The 16,973-nt window shown below is 41.5% G+C and overlaps 2 protein-coding genes across 7 annotated transcripts in view; one reads left to right on the forward strand and one right to left on the reverse strand.

Annotated features, from left to right (window-relative positions):
* Positions 1-2,505: 2,505 nt before the first annotated feature.
* Positions 2,506-10,389, reverse strand: TAF11 (TATA-box binding protein associated factor 11). Of its 2 annotated transcripts, XM_069488227.1 has the most exons (5): positions 9,909-10,389; positions 6,435-6,583; positions 4,281-4,368; positions 3,836-3,932; positions 2,506-3,169 (listed from the first exon to the last, which is right to left on the reverse strand). In XM_069488227.1, exons 1-5 carry the CDS (start codon positions 10,077-10,079, stop codon positions 3,039-3,041), a joined length of 636 nt encoding a protein of 211 aa, XP_069344328.1. In that variant the 5' UTR covers positions 10,080-10,389; the 3' UTR covers positions 2,506-3,038. The 2 variants fall into 2 exon arrangements, with proteins under 2 accessions (XP_069344328.1, XP_069344329.1); XM_069488228.1 differs by lacking the exon at positions 3,836-3,932 and having other exon boundaries at positions 3,057-3,169; positions 9,909-10,150.
* A 1,047-nt stretch (positions 10,390-11,436) lies between these two features.
* Positions 11,437-16,973, forward strand: part of ANKS1A (ankyrin repeat and sterile alpha motif domain containing 1A) — a 188,147-nt gene continuing 182,610 nt past the window's right edge. For all 5 annotated transcript variants that reach the window (XM_069488647.1, XM_069488650.1, XM_069488649.1 and 2 more), the window contains exon 1: positions 11,437-11,719. In XM_069488647.1, the coding sequence (XP_069344748.1) occupies positions 11,532-11,719 (188 nt within the window). In that variant the 5' untranslated portion in view covers positions 11,437-11,531. The remainder of the gene's footprint in view (positions 11,720-16,973) is intronic.

Genomic DNA, 16,973 nt, shown 5'->3' on the forward strand with positions numbered 1-16,973 from the left:
TGACATCCCTAATGTTCTTGGAGTGGGGAGGAGGAAGAGCCAGCCAGTAGCTGGAAAATAGAATTATTCAACCTTAGGCCCACCTCAATTGGTTTAAAATCACATTCTGATTCTCTTCCCATCCCTTCCTCCGCCACCTACCATGTATCCCTTTGGTATCCTTCCATGCAGAGAAAATGCCTAACAGGAATTGCTGGGCATACCTCTACCGAAGCTCATACTTGGGTGGGGAGGCAGTAGAAACGTATCTGCCAAAGTACCGAGGCTAATCCCCTAATGGCCAGAGCTCAGTCAGCTTTCTGGGCTCTCTGAAGGAGTCTGGGGCTCTTGTCCATGTGACAAATCGAGCCCTAGAATTTCTGAGTTTTCCTTATGTGACAGTTTTGTCCATTGTGTCTTAAAATCCCTCAGGAAATGTGGGTAGGGGTCATTATCCCATGGGATTTTTGTAAAAATCAGCCTAGATAATTTCATACTCCTGTTCATTGGGGGAAGAAGACTTTTCTGTAATGAAATGTGAACTGGCGGTAGTCCTCAGGGTAACTGTAAAGGAAAATAATGGAAGGGAAGCATAGTAGTATCAGCCCTTTTGGACTACTTACGATTTCTGCCTTGCAGCTGCAAGACTCTGAACAAGAAATAACAATACCTCAAGAAAATGTCTGGAGGGATAGTACCACTGTTGCACAAAGACGTCAGCCACTGCACGTTGCCATTTTCAGCTGTGAAGCCTTTACAGTTATGTATTATCTGTGATTGTCTAGATTTGCTGTTTACACGGATGTACTGGGGACATGCTGTAGTGTGTGTGGACTACAGTCTAAATCCTCTCTCCAACTGGGCTGCCGGGAGGCTATCAATCTCAAATTCTGTTTTCAGCTCACTGGAATAATTTACCTAGTTTCCCTAACTTAAGACAGGGGTGGGTTCTAGTCACAAGATGGCTGCTTTTTACCATATATTTTGTCTGACCCTCATTTTGCCAATGGCCTCAACCTTTATGCCCCCTTTTTCATGGTTCTCAAAAGAATGGTCCCTCTGTGTGGAATATACAAGGGACAAACACCACCCCTCACATACCCTATAACCTAAATGCTTCCTTTGAACTCATTTACATTAGTTTCCCCTTTAAGCAGGGGGGATAGTGGAAAGAAGGTATTAATAGTTTGAAGTATTGCCATAATTATGTGAGAACTTTCCATTCCAAACCTGTACACCAGCGGTTTTTTTTTTCTTCTCACTTAATACTTGCCTAAACTTCTAAAATCAGTGAAAGTAAAATCAGAAAACTATGGAAACAACTGAACTTTGCTACAAGCTAGTATGATGACATGCGGTTATTTGAGATCTGTAAAAACTGTCATTGTGATTTATCAGTCATTATTAAGAGCTGCAGAGAGAATCTGGTGTGATGCACTATCTTTTCAGAGACTAAGGCCTTCACCTAGTTGTTTCCCCACCTTCTGCCGGAAAAGGAATATTCCTGTTCACCTCTGGGAAGGTACAGATAACAGTGCTATTATTGAATGGGGATTACTTTCCTCATGGCACAAGGGGAAACACTGCTGTATAACCGCAACAGTGAGGCTTTGCTAAGTGGCCAGATTTAGAATTTGATTTTCAAGTTTCAGCCTTATTCAATATCTCTAATTGCAATAGGTATTGTTCGTTTAACTGTTAAAAAAAAAAAAATTCCTGTTAGAGCTGAGAGAATTTCCTTTTTGTCGGTTTATTAGTTTTTGGTCAAGATTTAGACTGAGCCTTATAGCATTTCTTTGTGCAGCGCCCCACGCGAGTGTCTTTTCCATCGGTTAAGTATATGTTTCGAGCTATGAGTTTTACTGTAAGATACTTTATAAGACAGTTTTGCCCAACTTTCTGTATCCAAGATGTTTCCCCCACTCAGGGTGCTAAACAGAATTGGAATCTTTACTAAGAGATGCTCAGGAAAGCTTCAGAAGAGAACAGGTTCAAAACCCTTCTCCCTGTGACACTGAATGATAGAGATGAAAGAATTCTTGGGGATTGCCAGTCATATACAGTAGCCTTATTACTGCTAATCACTGTCAAAAAAGGTCACTCTTTTCCCGTCTATTTAAAAAAAACAATGAGAATGTATCTAATGAACTGAATCTTGGTCAGTACTGGGGAAATTTTAATGTTGCAATATCTAATCAAACTTTGAGTGTACTGGTTCTGTGAACCATCTGAAAAAAAAGCAAATTAAACTTATTAAATGAAATTGGTTGTGGTATATCTGTTTATAGGAATCTGAAATATATGGGCTTTTACTGTGCTTGAACTGCTCATTTTAAATTCATTTATTTCTTTTTTTTCCTATATAATTTGTGACTTTAATGAAGTGTTCTTTTATGAAAAAAAATTAATGGTTCTGCTACTCAAATTTTCACAAAAAAGCCAAGACCAATTTTACTGGGACATCAGAAAGCATAAGGTACTTATCTCCATTCCAACCAGCTAGCCAGAAAATGAATACACATGTGGCAAGTTGGGAAACAGTTTAATGATCACTCACTAAAACCCACAGGGGAACCCTAAATGCTTACAGGCACAAATCATTCCACTACTGCTGCTATCACGGTGTCCTTCCTGGCAGAGTATCACAAGTCAACAGTTTCTGGTTGTTTCACCTACTTAAAACCAGACATAAGAAAGAACCTGTTTTAGCAACTTCAGGCTTCGATGTGAAACCATCAAAGCACTCTTGGAAAGGTTTTCTCTCTCTGAAAGAAGCTCTCCTGTCCAGAAGACGGTTAAGGCCTGTGTACCTTTCTTCCAGCTAGCCAAGAGACAAATGTCTCAAAATGTCCCAAGAGGTCCCAAAATTAGTCAAGACAAGTATGAAACAGGCTGCATGCCTTCTAGACGTGCAAATAGTAGAGTTCTGAGAAAGACGTTAAAATCATTATGGAATCCTTGGAGTACTGAGATACTAAAGCACCAGTGCAGAAAGTCTCATTTAACAGGAAGTCTGGAACCAGCACTTCTGTCAGTAATACGCCTTTCTAGACTTTGGTCTAGAAGAAGATGATTTTTTTGTGCTTTGAGTTGGGGATTTGTCCCTTTGACTTTAACCTTCGGACAGCCTCCCTCATGTGTTTGGGTTGTAGCGGTGGCATTTCTCCCCACTTCTCACACACGTCCAGTGCTAAACAGGACAAAGAGAAAATTTCATTATCACACCATAACTTACTAATCACATAATCCTTTCAAGTCCTGTAATTCTCATTAACGCTTAAGCTTGCTAAGGAAATAAACCAAGACGCTTTTCCTTTTTAAGTGAACGCTAGAAAATGTATCATGTTAGCTTTAGTATAATATCTCAGGCTTTATCATAGGCAACAGTTTAAAACAAATCTGCTTAAAAAAATAAAACATTTTATCAGTTAGAGATTAGCAATGGGAAGCAGCCAGGCTTTTTACTAAATAGAGGGGGCAGTTCCCCGGGGTCACAACATCAGGGACAACTCACCATACCACAGAGGTCAGCCCCAGTGATTGCTTTTCTTTTATCTTTACTTTTGGCGTAGAAATGAGCAAAGTCCACTGGAGAATATACAAAGCCTGCTGCTGTTTCCCTGAGCTGAGGACAGGAATCAGGGGAGGGGTATTTCCCAGATGGTTCCTTTCCCGCCAATATTGAAATTTCCAAGGAACAATGGTCATGCTGTCCTGAGTACAAGACTACCTACTTGGTCAACTTCTAGTGCAAATGGAAACTCCCACAGGTGCTTTAATAAGTTCCGTAGTATAGATATTCTTAAAAATAAGACCACTACAGGTATATCCAGTATTTGTAACCAACACTACTCACCTTCTTCCACCACTTCCCCGACGAAAACCTTGGAAATGCCAGACATAGCAATAACAACATTCTGAGACACAGAGGTGCCAGTGATGGACTGGATCAGCTTGAAAGGAGGACAAAGACAGTGATTAAGATAGTCAAAGACTAGCTTTGGAACATAGTACCAATAAATGAGCTTTGCACAGAAGAAGTGTTTACTAAAGGCTGGATGCTGAAATTGGAACTATTAAAAGAGGATTCAAGTGTGTCATGACTTACTCTGTATGTTGAGACCCTATCCCTAGTGTATAAAACTAAAACTGGTTAGATAATTGAAGGGCATGTTATTTTTATTTTCTTGTCTAAGTAATCCACCAACTTGCCTAATACTCACTTCAGAATGCCCAGACATAGCTCGAATCTGGTTTACTCTAATATATGATGGAAATACAGTGTGGTGGTTCACCCTTACCCTTTTAATGGCTGCCTTAGGGAAAGCTGACCGGCGATACATTTCATAACGGTTCAGCTGCTCCTCAGAAAAAGAAGAAACCAGGATTCTAAACAAAGATTCAGGTAATTAAGTTGGCTTATAAGAATGAATACTCAAAGATACATTTTTAAGTCAATAAAACAAGTCTCAGATAATTAAAAAATGAATTCATAAGAGGTCAATGTCATTAGGCTTGGTGCTTATGAGGAATGGAGATAAAACATTTCTACTCTAAGGGAACTTGAGAAAAAGTGAAATACCACTTCCTTACTTATTAAGAACAAAAACTTACACAACAATGTTGCATTACTGTACCATACTACATAGACTGTGTTTTCAGCATTAGGCTGTCTTCTCCATAACTTACTGCATTTCACCTTGATGGTAAAAATGTAATATATAAACATATTCAAACCAGTTGTTTTCAACATTAATAGATTTAGGGGGAAAACATTTGCAAAATATATGGAAAAAAGCTAACAATCTTAAAATTAATTCTTTCAAATAAAAAATATGGCCATATCAATTTTAGAAGATGAGCAAAGAACATGAACAGGAAATTTACAAAAATACCAATGGTCAATCAATATAGATGAAAAAAATTACCTTTCATTATTAACTGAGGAAATCATAAACTAAAACAAGGTAACATTTTTCATAAATCAGATAACCTAAAAAGGAATAGTATTAGTGAAAATGTGGAGACACAAATGCATCCATGTTGGCAGGGGGTGAACTGGAATAGCTTTTTGGAGAGGAACTTGAAAACATGTATAAAAAGCCTTTGAAAGTGTTCATGCTGTTTGAACTACCTAATTACACTTACAGGAGTTTGTCTTAGGAAGTAATGGACAAGTATGCAAAGATGTCCCCAAAGATATTCATCATAATTTTGTGAAAAGAAAAAACAAACCCAAGCAGAACAGCTGTAGGGATTGGTTAAATTATAGTTCATCCATATAATGGGATATAATATGGCCATTAAAAATTATTTATTGGCATATTTACTGACATGAAAATATTTAGCTATACATATCAAATATCTAAAGGATTTTTGAAAAGGTATACACCCAAATATTATACCCAAATACATATAGAGTAAACTCTGGGTGGTGGGTTTATGCGTAAGTTTTTCTATTTTTCTGTATTCTCTGAATTATTTGGAATGAGCCCACACTACTTTTGTAATGAGAAAATATCATAAAGGGTCAGGCCCAGTGGCTTATGCCTGTAATCCTAGCACTCTGGGAGGCCAAGGCCAGAGGATCGCTTGAGGCCAGGAGATTCAGACCAGCCTAAGCAACACAGTGAGATCCCCATCTCTACAGAAAATAGAAAAATTGGCTGGGCATAGTGGTGTGGGCCTGTAGTCCCAGCTACTCACAAGGGTGAGCCAGGAAGATTGCTTGAGCCCAGGAGTTTGAATTTCAGTGAGCTATGATGACGCCACCATACTCCAGTAGGTGCGACAGAGCAAGACTCTGTCTCTTTTTTTTTTTTGAGACAGAGTCTCACTCTGTTGCCCCGGCTAGAGTGAGTGCCGTGGCGTCAGCCTAGCTCACAGCAACCTCAAACTCCTGAGCTCAAGCGATCCTCCTGTCTCAGCCTCCCGAGTAGCTGGGACTACAGGCATGCACCACCATGCCCGGCTAATTTTTTCTATATATATTTTTAGCTGTCCATATAATTTCTTTCTATTTTTAGTAGAGATGGGGTCTCGCTCTTGCTCAGGCTGGTCTCGAACTCCTGAGCTCAAACGATCCGCCCACCTCGGCCTCCCAGAGTGCTAGGATTACAGGCGTGAGCCACCGCGCCCGGCCAAGACTCTGTCTCAAAACCAAAAACAAAACAGTATTTGACATTTTTGAAAAAAATTATTTAATTTTATTTGTACATGTATAGAAAATATCCTGGAGAATATACATAAAAATATTAGCAGTGTATATCTCTTGGTGGCAAGGTGATATTTTTTCTTTTTACCTATTTACATTTTCTATGCTACAACATAATGTATTAACTGTTTTATTTTCTTTTTGAGTTTAAAAAGAAAATTTTAAAGGCCAAGAAAATTTTATTGAATTTGTGTGGTCAAGTTAGAGCCTTGAAATGGGGAATGGTAAGAAAGTGACTTACTGCATCTTCTGAATCTCATCTTCATCCACTTTCTGCTTCTTTTCTTTCTTTTCTTTGGTATCTATTTTCAGTTTTTTGGCTGCAGGAGTAAGTAACGATGAGTCTTCTCTTTCAACTGCTGTTAAATCTGAGACATCCTGACTCTTGAGCTGGGAAGATGAAAGAAACCCTATTATATATTTGGCCTACTTTCTAGGCATGGGCAAGGTATAAAGATATCATCCTCACCATCCTCATTACAAAACAACAAATCCATTTATTGAGTAGTCTTTTGATTGTAGGCACTGACTGTCCCACCAGGTATAAGATACAATCTCTCTCCTAAAGGAAGATTATAGTTCCGCTGTGGAAAGAAAACCAGCCAAATAATCCAGTTTTCCAGTTCAGCTATGATTACAAATCCAACATATGTTTACAAGGGCAATGAAATGCCAAGGATCATGAAAACCACTCTCCACGTGGGCCCACTGTTCTGATCTCATTCTGTAAAGGGGATGTCAGCAAAGTCCTCTCCATCCAGTCAGCTATTCTGCCTCCAGATCTATAGGTCTCTTCACTGATGATGATTGCACATGGAAAGGAGGCCCATTCTCATCAAAACGGTGTTTCATTCAATTTGGAACTTTTAAGTGAGTTTCTCACACGTAGTGCTCTTTTCTTCTTATCCTTCAATCCTACCATATCATGCAAATATTTCCCATTAGTAGACTGAAAATTTTTTGGAGATAGGTTTGTCTCTTATTATTTCTCTCTCTCTTCCATCAGCAATTATTTATTTATTTTTGAGACAGAGTCTCACTCTGTTGCCCAGGCTAGAGTGCCGTAGCGTCAGCCTAGCTCACAGCAACCTCAAACTCCTGGGCTCCAGCATCCTCCTGCCTCAGCCTCCCGAGTAGCTGGGACTATAGACATGCGCCACCATGCTCGGCTAATTTTTCTACATATATTTTTAGCTGTCTATATAATTTCTTTCTATTTTTAGTAGAGACGGGGTCTCGCTTTTGCTCAGGCTGGTCTCGAACTCCTAAGCTCAAACAATCAACCCGCCTCGGCCTCCCAGAGTGCTAGGATTATAGGCGTGAGCCACCATGCCCGGCCTTCCATCAGCAATTAACACAGTTTGACTCATGGTAAATGTTTAATAAATGTCTGTTTAAACGATAAAAATCAAATTCAAACTTTATTCCCTCCCAACTTAATATGGAATCATAACTATACTATAAAACTCATTAATGAGATTTGTTTCCCTTAAAGAGGAATTCAGATTTAAACTCATACAGGAATATGGGGGGTAGGTGGGAGTGAAGGTATTGTATCTTTGACAATCTTTTCAATTTCTTTCTAGCTACTGATTTATACAAGTTTTCTAATCTCTTTATGCTTCAATTTTGGTGATTTATATTCTCCTAAAAAATCATTCATTTTTCTTAGATTTTCACATTTATTTGGCCTAAACTTGAACATTAAATTTTCTTATAACTTTGAAGATTTCCATATCAGTGTCTGTTTTCTTATTTGTAATGTTGTACATTTACATTTCAAATAATCAGTTCTTAATTTGGTCATTTCTTATTTTTTTAAGCACTAATTCATTAGTATCTACTTTTATCCTTATTAACTCCTTGTTCCTATACTCTTCTTGTTTCTTTTGTTCTTTTTCTGGTTTCCTGAGTTGGGTGCTTATTTTCAATATCTTCTCTTTGTTAATAAAAATATGTAAGGCTATGAATTTTTTTTTTACTAAATGAGGCTTTGGTTAAATCTCATAGAATTTGATGTGGCCTGTTATAATTTCTACTTTTAAGAACTTATGTTTTTCTCAATAGATGCTGGTGTGGATGCAGAGAGAAAGGAAAGCTTATATACTGTTGGTGGGACTGCAAATTAGTACAATCCCTATGGAATACAGTGTGGAGATTCCTCAAAGAAATAAATGTAGAACTATCATTTGATCCAGCAATCCCACTGCTGGGTAGTAACCCAAAGGAAAAGAAGTCATTTTATCAAGAAGATACCTGCATTCGAATGTTTATCACAGCACAATTCACAGTTGCAAAGATGTGGAATCAACCTAAGTGCCCATCAATTCATGAGTGGATAAAGAAAATGTGACATATATGTGCACACACACACACACACACACACACACCATGGAGTACTACTCAGCCATAAAAAGGACTAAAATAATGTCTTTTGCAGCAACCTGGATGGAACTGGAAACCATTATCCTAAGTGAAGTATCTCAGGAATGGAAAAACAAACACCATAGGTACTCACTAATAATTGGGAGCTAAACTATGGGTACACATGGGCACAAAAAGATATAAAGGACATTAGAAACCAAGAAGGGGGGAGGAAGGACAAGTGATGGATAAAAACTTACCTATCAGGTACAATGAACACCATTCTGGTCACAGGCATACCAAAAGCCATGACTTAAGCATTATACAAGGTATCCATATAACAAAAACATTTGTACCCCCTTAATATTTTGACATAAAAATAAATGAATAGTAGAATTTTTGTGTGTGTGGCTGGTACATGATCAATTTTTAAAAGTGTTTCAGAAGTATCACAATTTTATCCTCTGTTGGGTGCAAATTTCTATATGTAGGGAGCTCTCTAGTGGACTAAGCTAATTATTCACATCCTTTCTGTCCCTGAGAACCGTTTTAAAGTTTCCTTTTTAGAAGAGTTTTGTCACATTTTTCTTTTTCTACAAGTTCTTACTTTACGTTTTGATGCAACTTTATGCTCTGAAAAGCTATTTCTATCTAATGTTCACACCATGATCTCCTAAGTCGCTTCTAGCCCTAAGACCCCAAGATTCTACCTCTAGAGATGGAACCCAGAGAACCTAAGATTCTCATCCATGGCTGAAGCTGAGCTAGGCAACACTGTTGAGCTCTAAGGGTGGTCACTGATGTTTTTATGCTATAGAAACCCCTGGACATTAGCATCCAGGTCACTCATAGCAATTAAATGTCCCAGCAGGGTAAGAACATGATATAACCTGGAGCTCCTTCAAAATCACCCTTTGATAGATCTGGTCGATTTTGCCGCCTATAAAGGCAAAAGTTGTCTTACATGGTATCTAAGAGGAACCATATTGCGGTGAAAGGGCTACTAGGAATCCTGGATAATAGCTCTTGCCCTAAGTCTCAGTGTGACACTGCATTCCAAGTTCCTCACCAGGAAAACCAAAAAGCTGTTTAAAACTCCCTAGAAGTAGCTTTAGTACCTAAAGGGAAGAATTAAAAATATTAATCTAGTGCTTGCGTCTCTGGAACCGCACTAGCAGTAGAGTTCTGTTTTGTTGTCCCCTCCCTATCCGTTCAAGATTTCAGATGTAGAGGGAGTCGTGGTGAGTTCGAATTCGCAAAGCTTGGAAAGGACTCATCAGGAATCCCGGAGAGCATCCAGTAACACAATCTCGGTGTACTCCTCCAACCTCATCAACACATCTCTTCCTACCTCGCCTTCCTCCACTGCAGCTTCTTTCAAGTCCGCATCTCGGTCTCCGTCAGTTTCCTGTGGGATCCCCTCCGTATCGGTGGCTCCCGGGTCCCCGGGAGCAGTGACCGTTTCATCTGGCTCCCCTGTCTCTCCACCTTTGTCCGTGGGCGACTCGCGGGCATTGTCCATTTCGGACAGGATTGGAGGGGAGAGGAGATTACAGCGATGTCAGATGCGCTAGCTCCGGATCCCGAACCGCACAGCCGGCCAGGAACTTACTTCCCGCCGTCGCGCAGTGATGACATTGCCCCTACGGCTCCTCGGAGGGGCCAGTTTGAGGAGCGCGCAGCGGACTTGAGGGCTTCGTTTTAATTTTGGTTTGGTAACATTGGAGAGAGGGAAAATTGGGCCTGCGAATTTCAAATTGTGGATCCTCCTGCCCTGGAAACAGCATTTGTAAAGGAGAGCGGTTTTGTTTACTAAAGGACTTCTTTACCCTTTCCGCCTTTCTAAAAATGCAATGTCAGTTAACCCCTTCCTTAACCCGTTTCTCAGACAAAAGTTGGGGGACAGGGGAGAAAACTCAGTTCCGTTGAATGCCAGTGTCGTGGAATGCGGCTACCTGGGATTAGAAAACTTTCAGGCAGGGACTCAACCTTGTATATTTCAACTAGACAGAGACCGAGGGGCTGTGTTTACACTGAATTGCCAGCATTTCCCTTCTATTCCTCAAGTACCTTAAAAAAAAGTTCTATAGCTTGAGCATAATGTATCCAGTCCATTCATCCACTCCACAACTATCGACCGCCTACTTCGAGTTAGGAGCAGTTCTAGTGCCAGGGAACAAAACAGACACAGTTTCTATCCAATTAAATGATTTTTCCAGTTCTGCAGTACTCAAGATTGGGGTTGGTTTCATAAACCCGACTTTTTATGTTAGTTTGGTGATCTCATCAAAACTAAGAAGAAACCTACAGAGAGGGCGGTCTCTCCTTTGCACGTTTTTCTTTAACGAGCCATTTCTTTAACTGGGATGACAAAGTGGCGAGGATATTTCTATTTTAAAATTTTCCTCTCTTCTCTCATTGAGGTACTAGGGGGAGGGCGTTTTATTCACTAGGTCCCCGCACCTAATACATATTTGATTTTGCATGCTGAAAGGAAGGACTTGGAAATTTAGGTGCGCGTTACCACATTTCTCTCTTTGTTTCTGCACCGCTTGGACCCGTTACCGTATTTCCTGTCCCAGGAGCTCTCAAAACCTTTGGAGAAGGAGAGCGCGTCGGAAGGCGCGTACAGGTGGGCACTGTTTGTCCCCTTCCACCCACAATGGGGGTCCACACGGCGGTGCCCCTTTACCCCCACGGACCTGTCTCGCCAGAGCTAGGGCCACCTGCGCTTGTCTGCGGAGCCCCGCCCAGCTAGGTGGGCAAGGGGGCGGGGCGCGGGGGCGCGGTGACGCGCGACGCCAGATCCCGGAAGTGACGCGCTGGTGGGAGGGGAGGGGGAAGGCGGGGGGGGAGGGGGGTGGTGTCCCCGGCCGGTTTGGGGGGTTCGTTGCCCGGAGACGGAAAGTTTGGGAGCCCGAGCAGGCTTGGCTGCAGCCCGGGGGAGGGGGTCCAGAGGGCGGCGGCCCTGGGGATGGGGAAGGAGCAGGAGCTGTTGGAGGCGGCCCGCACCGGGCACCTCCCGGCGGTGGAGAAGCTGCTGTCCGGGAAGCGGCTCTCCTCTGGCTTCGGGGGCGGCGGCGGCGGCGGCGGCTCCGGGGGCGGCGGCAGTGGCGGCGGCGGCCTGGGCTCTTCCAGCCACCCGCTCTCCAGTCTGCTCAGGTGGGTACGCGTTGGGGCTGGGCCGCTGCTTGGAGACCCCCTCCAGCCCGCCCGTCTCTTGGATCCCCAGAGGTCCGCGCTCCTGAGACCGGGCAGGGTGGGCTTGTGGCGTGCCCCAGGGAGCGGGCGGGCGCCCGCGGGGCAGGGACCGGAGGCGGCGCGGGTCCGGGTCCGCGCGGCGCCGCACTCTCCCAGTCTCGCGTCCTGACCCGGCTGCGAAGAATGGTGGGAGTGCCCAGGTGGCAGCCTTCGCCGCATGGCACAGCCCGCTTCCCCCTCGCTCGCTCTAGGGTGCCAGCTACCGTATCTCACCAAAGCCACTATAGAGCAAATATATATATTTTACGTATTCGTGTAAAATCTCCCTCACCTCCTGCAGAAACTGCCATGCCTTGCAGAATCTCGCGGCTCTCCTGGAGGAAATTCTGTTGATTCCTTTCTCTTAGGAACTTGGAACCTTCCACCAAGCTCTGCAGGATTTGGCTTTTGTTTGTATTAAAATTGTCTCTGGATTTATCACGTTCAAGGTGTTCCTCTTTGAGTCTCTCTTGTGCTTGAAGCTCAAATTGTAGCTCCTTGTCGTGAATCTCATTGGATATTCATCAGGGGGCTTATTCATTAGGAAATAAAGGTTTAGAAAGACTTGTTTAGGAAACTGAGGGATGCTTTAAACTTTCCCAAGGTCTGTTGTTAAACACTTGAACCTGGGGCTGTAAGAATTGAGGGGAGAGATCACTTTTTGTGTGGCTTGGAAGGAGGATTGGGGTGCTTTGTCAGTGTGAGTTAAATGTGTCGGTTCAGCAGTGTTTTCATAGCCTGTTTTCTTTTCCTTCCTTGTTCTTTTGAGGTTTTTAAGAAGTGGAAGTTAATTTAGAAATGGCTTCGTTAGCTTTTGTTCCCCATTACTTTATATAACTTCAATTTGAGCTTGGACCAAAGAAATCTGAGGCCTTAATAAATTGTTAGGTCTTAAGCACTGAGTGCCAACCCAGGTCTCTTTATAGGAAGATTTAAAAAAGACATATGAGAGAGGAACCCTTCCCAGGAGCTACCCTTGAGGAGGCAAAAACCGGTACTGTTTGCTGCTGTTTCTCCAGCCCCTTGAACAACACTGGCTCATTGTAGGTACTCAAGATTTGTATCAATTAGCGAATGATAAATTTCTCTTTCTTTCTTTTTCTTTTTTCTAAAAAAAATTTCATTTTCCAATAGTGGCTGAAATTAAGTTTGCAGGTCTGATGCACGTATGAATTAAAAAAAATTTCTAAATAGACTGATGGTGATACTTGCTGTACTTTGAACAGTTCAGAGAACAGAGACATCATTTAGGCATGGGATGGAGGTCAGGGCTTCCAGAAGGTGGAGGACTTAAGCTGGCCTTGAAGGGTGTGAAGATTTGGGTAGATGAAGTATGGTGGGAACATTCCAGGTGGACATCCCATGATCAGAGGCACAGAAGTGAGAAAGCAGACTGATTGGGTGTTTGTGGGGCACTAGGAGAAGAACTTCCTGCCTGGACCCTTGAGTGGTTGGGCGTGATAAAGGTAAACAATTATGCATGGGTACACTTCCATCTAGCAGAGTGACAGTTTTTCTCACGTTTGTATTCCCAGTCCCCAGGTCAGTATCTGATGACTCACAGGTGTTCAATAAATGTACATCGAATACATGAATTGGGTTCTGAATCTTACCTGGATTACTTTGGCACTATGCAGTTCTGATGTCTGAGAGGGAAAGACTATACAAGTTTGGAAATGCCTCTGTCTGTAATGAGTTGATGATGTAGTATTTGGAGATTTTCCAGAGATACCTTAATCCCTAGCATATCCTGCGTAAGTGAGTAACTTTCACATGTTTCCCTCCTTGAAGTATAGGTCAAATTATTATTAATGCTCTCACTCAGGGACTGTTGAAATTCTTCTGAGGATTTAACTACCATAGAGTTAGTAAGACTAGGAAATCTATTGAGCGCAGTGTTTTTACTTTTAGCCTCCTGTTGATGTGTCCGGTCTCTGCCATGAAGTGTGGGTGGTGTCTTTGTTCCCCGGAGTTAAAGAGCTGACTCCTGAGTTGCTCCTGTGTCTGCTGCAGAAAGGGTAGATGCCTAAGAGCTTCCCCAGCCTCTCATCCCTGTGACTCCTGGGGGCAGGGAGGATCTGCAGGCACTAGTTACACTAGGTGTGTCATTAATTAGAGGTGACTCTGGTTAAACCTAGTGAAAGATTTTGGAGCAAATGAGATCATTCCTAGGTCGGCATGTTCTCCCTTTTTTCGTTTGGAAATAGTAGAAGGTAGGTCCCCTATGTCCCCAATCCCCCTTCCCTGCTAAAGACCCTGGATTATTTAATGAGCGCTGTGGAATCATAGCTTCAGATTTGGCCTTTGTATTAGCTGCCATATCCTGCCCCCACTTGTACTGCCAACTGCAACCTGCCTTTGTCCAGGGGTTCGGGTGACGAAGTAAAGCTGGCAGGAATAGAAGCTTACAGCTGCAGTGGATATAAATGTTCCACACTACATGTATGTTTGTCTATTTATCTATTTATGATCACCGACCCCCCCCCCCCCCCGCCCCAATTCCATGAAGGCTTTGTGCTTATTCTTAAGCTACAAAATGTCCCCTTCCCCTCACCCCATCCCTTATCTCTTACACTGCTTGGGCTTAGGTCTTAACTTCTTAAAGTCCTTCCTGATGACCCTAATACACACAGATCTCTCAAGCTTCTACTTCTTTGGGACATAGCATCTGTGGTGTACTTTGCTTGCCTAGCTTTCACAGTTTATCGCTTTGGCCTGTCAGTAACGTTTACATATATTATAGTAACTCTCACCTGTTGAGACCATACCCGAGCGTCAGAAAGACAGCAAAGATGTCTACCGAAAAAAAAGTTGCTATAAACTTCATGTTCTTCCGACTTTCCTTATTTACTGTACGTTTATTTAGAGGCAGTATAGCATTATACTTAAGACCACTTGTTCCCAAGTCAGACTGCTTGACTCACATTCCACCGCCACCATTGACTAGCTGCTTGATGTTATTCAAGTGAACCACTTTGATCCTCAATTTTTGCATCTGTAATATGGGGATACTATTATCTGCCTTACAGGTCTTATCTTAGATAATGTGTGTAAGGAACTTACTGTAATTCCTGGCACATTCTAAGTGCTCAATGTTAGCCATCCTCAGTTCAGCACATACAATTTTGCCACGCACCTGCTCTATGTAAAGTACCATGCCAGACACACTTTGAATGTGTTCTTATATGTTTGGGGATCTGTCTTCCAGGCCATGGCAAATTAGAAACAGTATATAAGAGAGAGGACCTACTCAGGCAGGCACATGAATGTCATTGATTTAACAAATGTTTACCCATCATCTACTTTGTGCCAGGCCAAGTGATTGCTAGATGTACTGCAAAATTTATCTTAGACCTGGCATGTCGTAGGCACTCTATCAGAATTAGCCCCCCTCTTTATACATGGTCTGTTCCCTCACATAGTTTATAGTAGTATGATATGTCTGTGTGACAGATTGACAAAAAAGAGATAGAAAAAGCATACAAATCTAACATAATTTTTCCTATTCGAAGCTATATATAGCCCTACACATCTAAGTAGGCCCCAAGCATCATTGTACTGCATCTTAGTGCTATAATTTATGTTTATTATGACTCCTAGCCATCAAATAGAGATTAAAATATGTTCAATATGGCTTGTTAATGAAAGTAGGAAAAAGTATAAATGTTTTAGTTTTATGTCCAAAATGATTCAAATATAATTTTTGTTACTTAAAAGGATAAGCAATAGATTACCTAGAAAGTGTAGTTATCCAAAATGTCTAGTCTTACAGAGGTTCTGGGTTGCATGGATTGTACTGTCTCATTTTCTAGTTGTTTAATGGATGCATTCCTTGAGTCTATAGCTTGGGAGCTTGGCATAGGCCCTGTATTAAACTTCTTAACTTATGGCATTTTGTAGCCCTGGACTCATAGCAGGTACCCAAACTCTCTATCATATAGAGAGTTTGCTGTTTAGAGTTAGAGTGAAACTACTGATTTCTAGGAATGCAACTTCTGTGTGAGAATCCAGTAAGATTTGAGTTAAAAGTGAATTCTATCAATAAAAGGCCAAAAGATCCAAGAAAAGGAAATGTTAAAAGAAAACTGATTATGTAATAGCTTAAAACTATATATTGAATTTTGGACTAAATACTGATGTATGTGCATAAAAGGTAAAGTGAACTCCTTAGGATTCAGAAACACAGAGAAACTAAACCAAAGATCACAGCTGTGGAGGAGATTGTGTCATGGTTTAGGAACATTCTATACTTAATTTCTCAAGAACGAGAAGAATGAATAAGAAAAGAGGAAGTCAGGGAAGCTTGCTGGAGAAATCTGAAAATTTATAGACAGTAGCCATAAATGTGGCTATAGGCTAGTTTTCACTCTGCCATTTTGTGAAAAGAAAAAAGAAAAAGAAGACTGTCCCCAAACAGACATGAATTTCCCAAGATATGAAAACGTTCTCAAACAAGGAATGGAGAAGGAGAGTTTTTGAAAAATGGACCTCATTTTGAGGACAATAACAGGTTCTCCCAAATCAGAAGATATGACAGTTTTTGTTTTTAGACAAAGGGTCTTGCTATGTTGCCCAGGCTGGCCTCAGACTCTTGGGCTCCAGTGATCCTCCTGCCTCAGGCTTCAAAGTAACTGAGACTGTAGGCTCAAGCCACCATGCCCAACTAGACTTTTTTTTTTTTTTTTTTTTAAGAGTGGTTAGCATAACTGTTCTATTGACATGATCCTTTATTCACTCCCAGAATGCATCTGTAGCTTGGAGATTATAATGGCATGACAGCTTTTTCTCATGCCGACCCTTTTACTTTTGCCCTCTACCGTGCCCAGGTTTCTTTTGACAGTGTCTGTTTTGAGCAAAATGACTTTAACATCCTAAGGAAGAGAGCAACATTGACCATATAAGGATTGTAGAATGGAAGGGCCTGGAAACAGGATCTCACGGACTTGTCTGATCTAAGTTCCTGCTCTTCTAAGAGTATGCAAAACCAAAACCAAAATATAACTCTATACTAGAATAACAGTTTTCTGGATCTTCCACTAAAATACCTTAATTAATTAAAAAGAGTTTTTCAAGAACTTCTTAAAATAATCCTTTTAAGTATGATTCTGTTGGGCTAGTAGCCCTGTTCCTTTAGTTTGGAATTGGTGTACGTACATTTTTGCTTTCTCTGAAGCAG

Source organism: Eulemur rufifrons, chromosome 15, assembly GCF_041146395.1.
Source record: "Eulemur rufifrons isolate Redbay chromosome 15, OSU_ERuf_1, whole genome shotgun sequence".
NCBI classification, from domain to species: domain Eukaryota; kingdom Metazoa; phylum Chordata; class Mammalia; order Primates; family Lemuridae; genus Eulemur; species Eulemur rufifrons.

What these genes read in the sequence shown, in the direction of transcription:
- TAF11 (XM_069488227.1), bottom strand. Translation starts at nt 10,079, where the DNA reads ATGGACAATGCCCGCGAGTCGCCCACGGACAAAGGTGGAGAGACAGGG. An exon ending in CTGCAGTGGAGGAAGGCGAG is followed by an intron (nt 6,584 to 9,908) that starts GTAGGAAGAGAT and finishes TCATCTTCCCAG; the next exon opens with CTCAAGAGTCAGGATGTCTC. An exon ending in CTAAGGCAGCCATTAAAAGG is followed by an intron (nt 3,933 to 4,280) that starts GTAAGGGTGAAC and finishes CCTCCTTTCAAG; the next exon opens with CTGATCCAGTCCATCACTGG.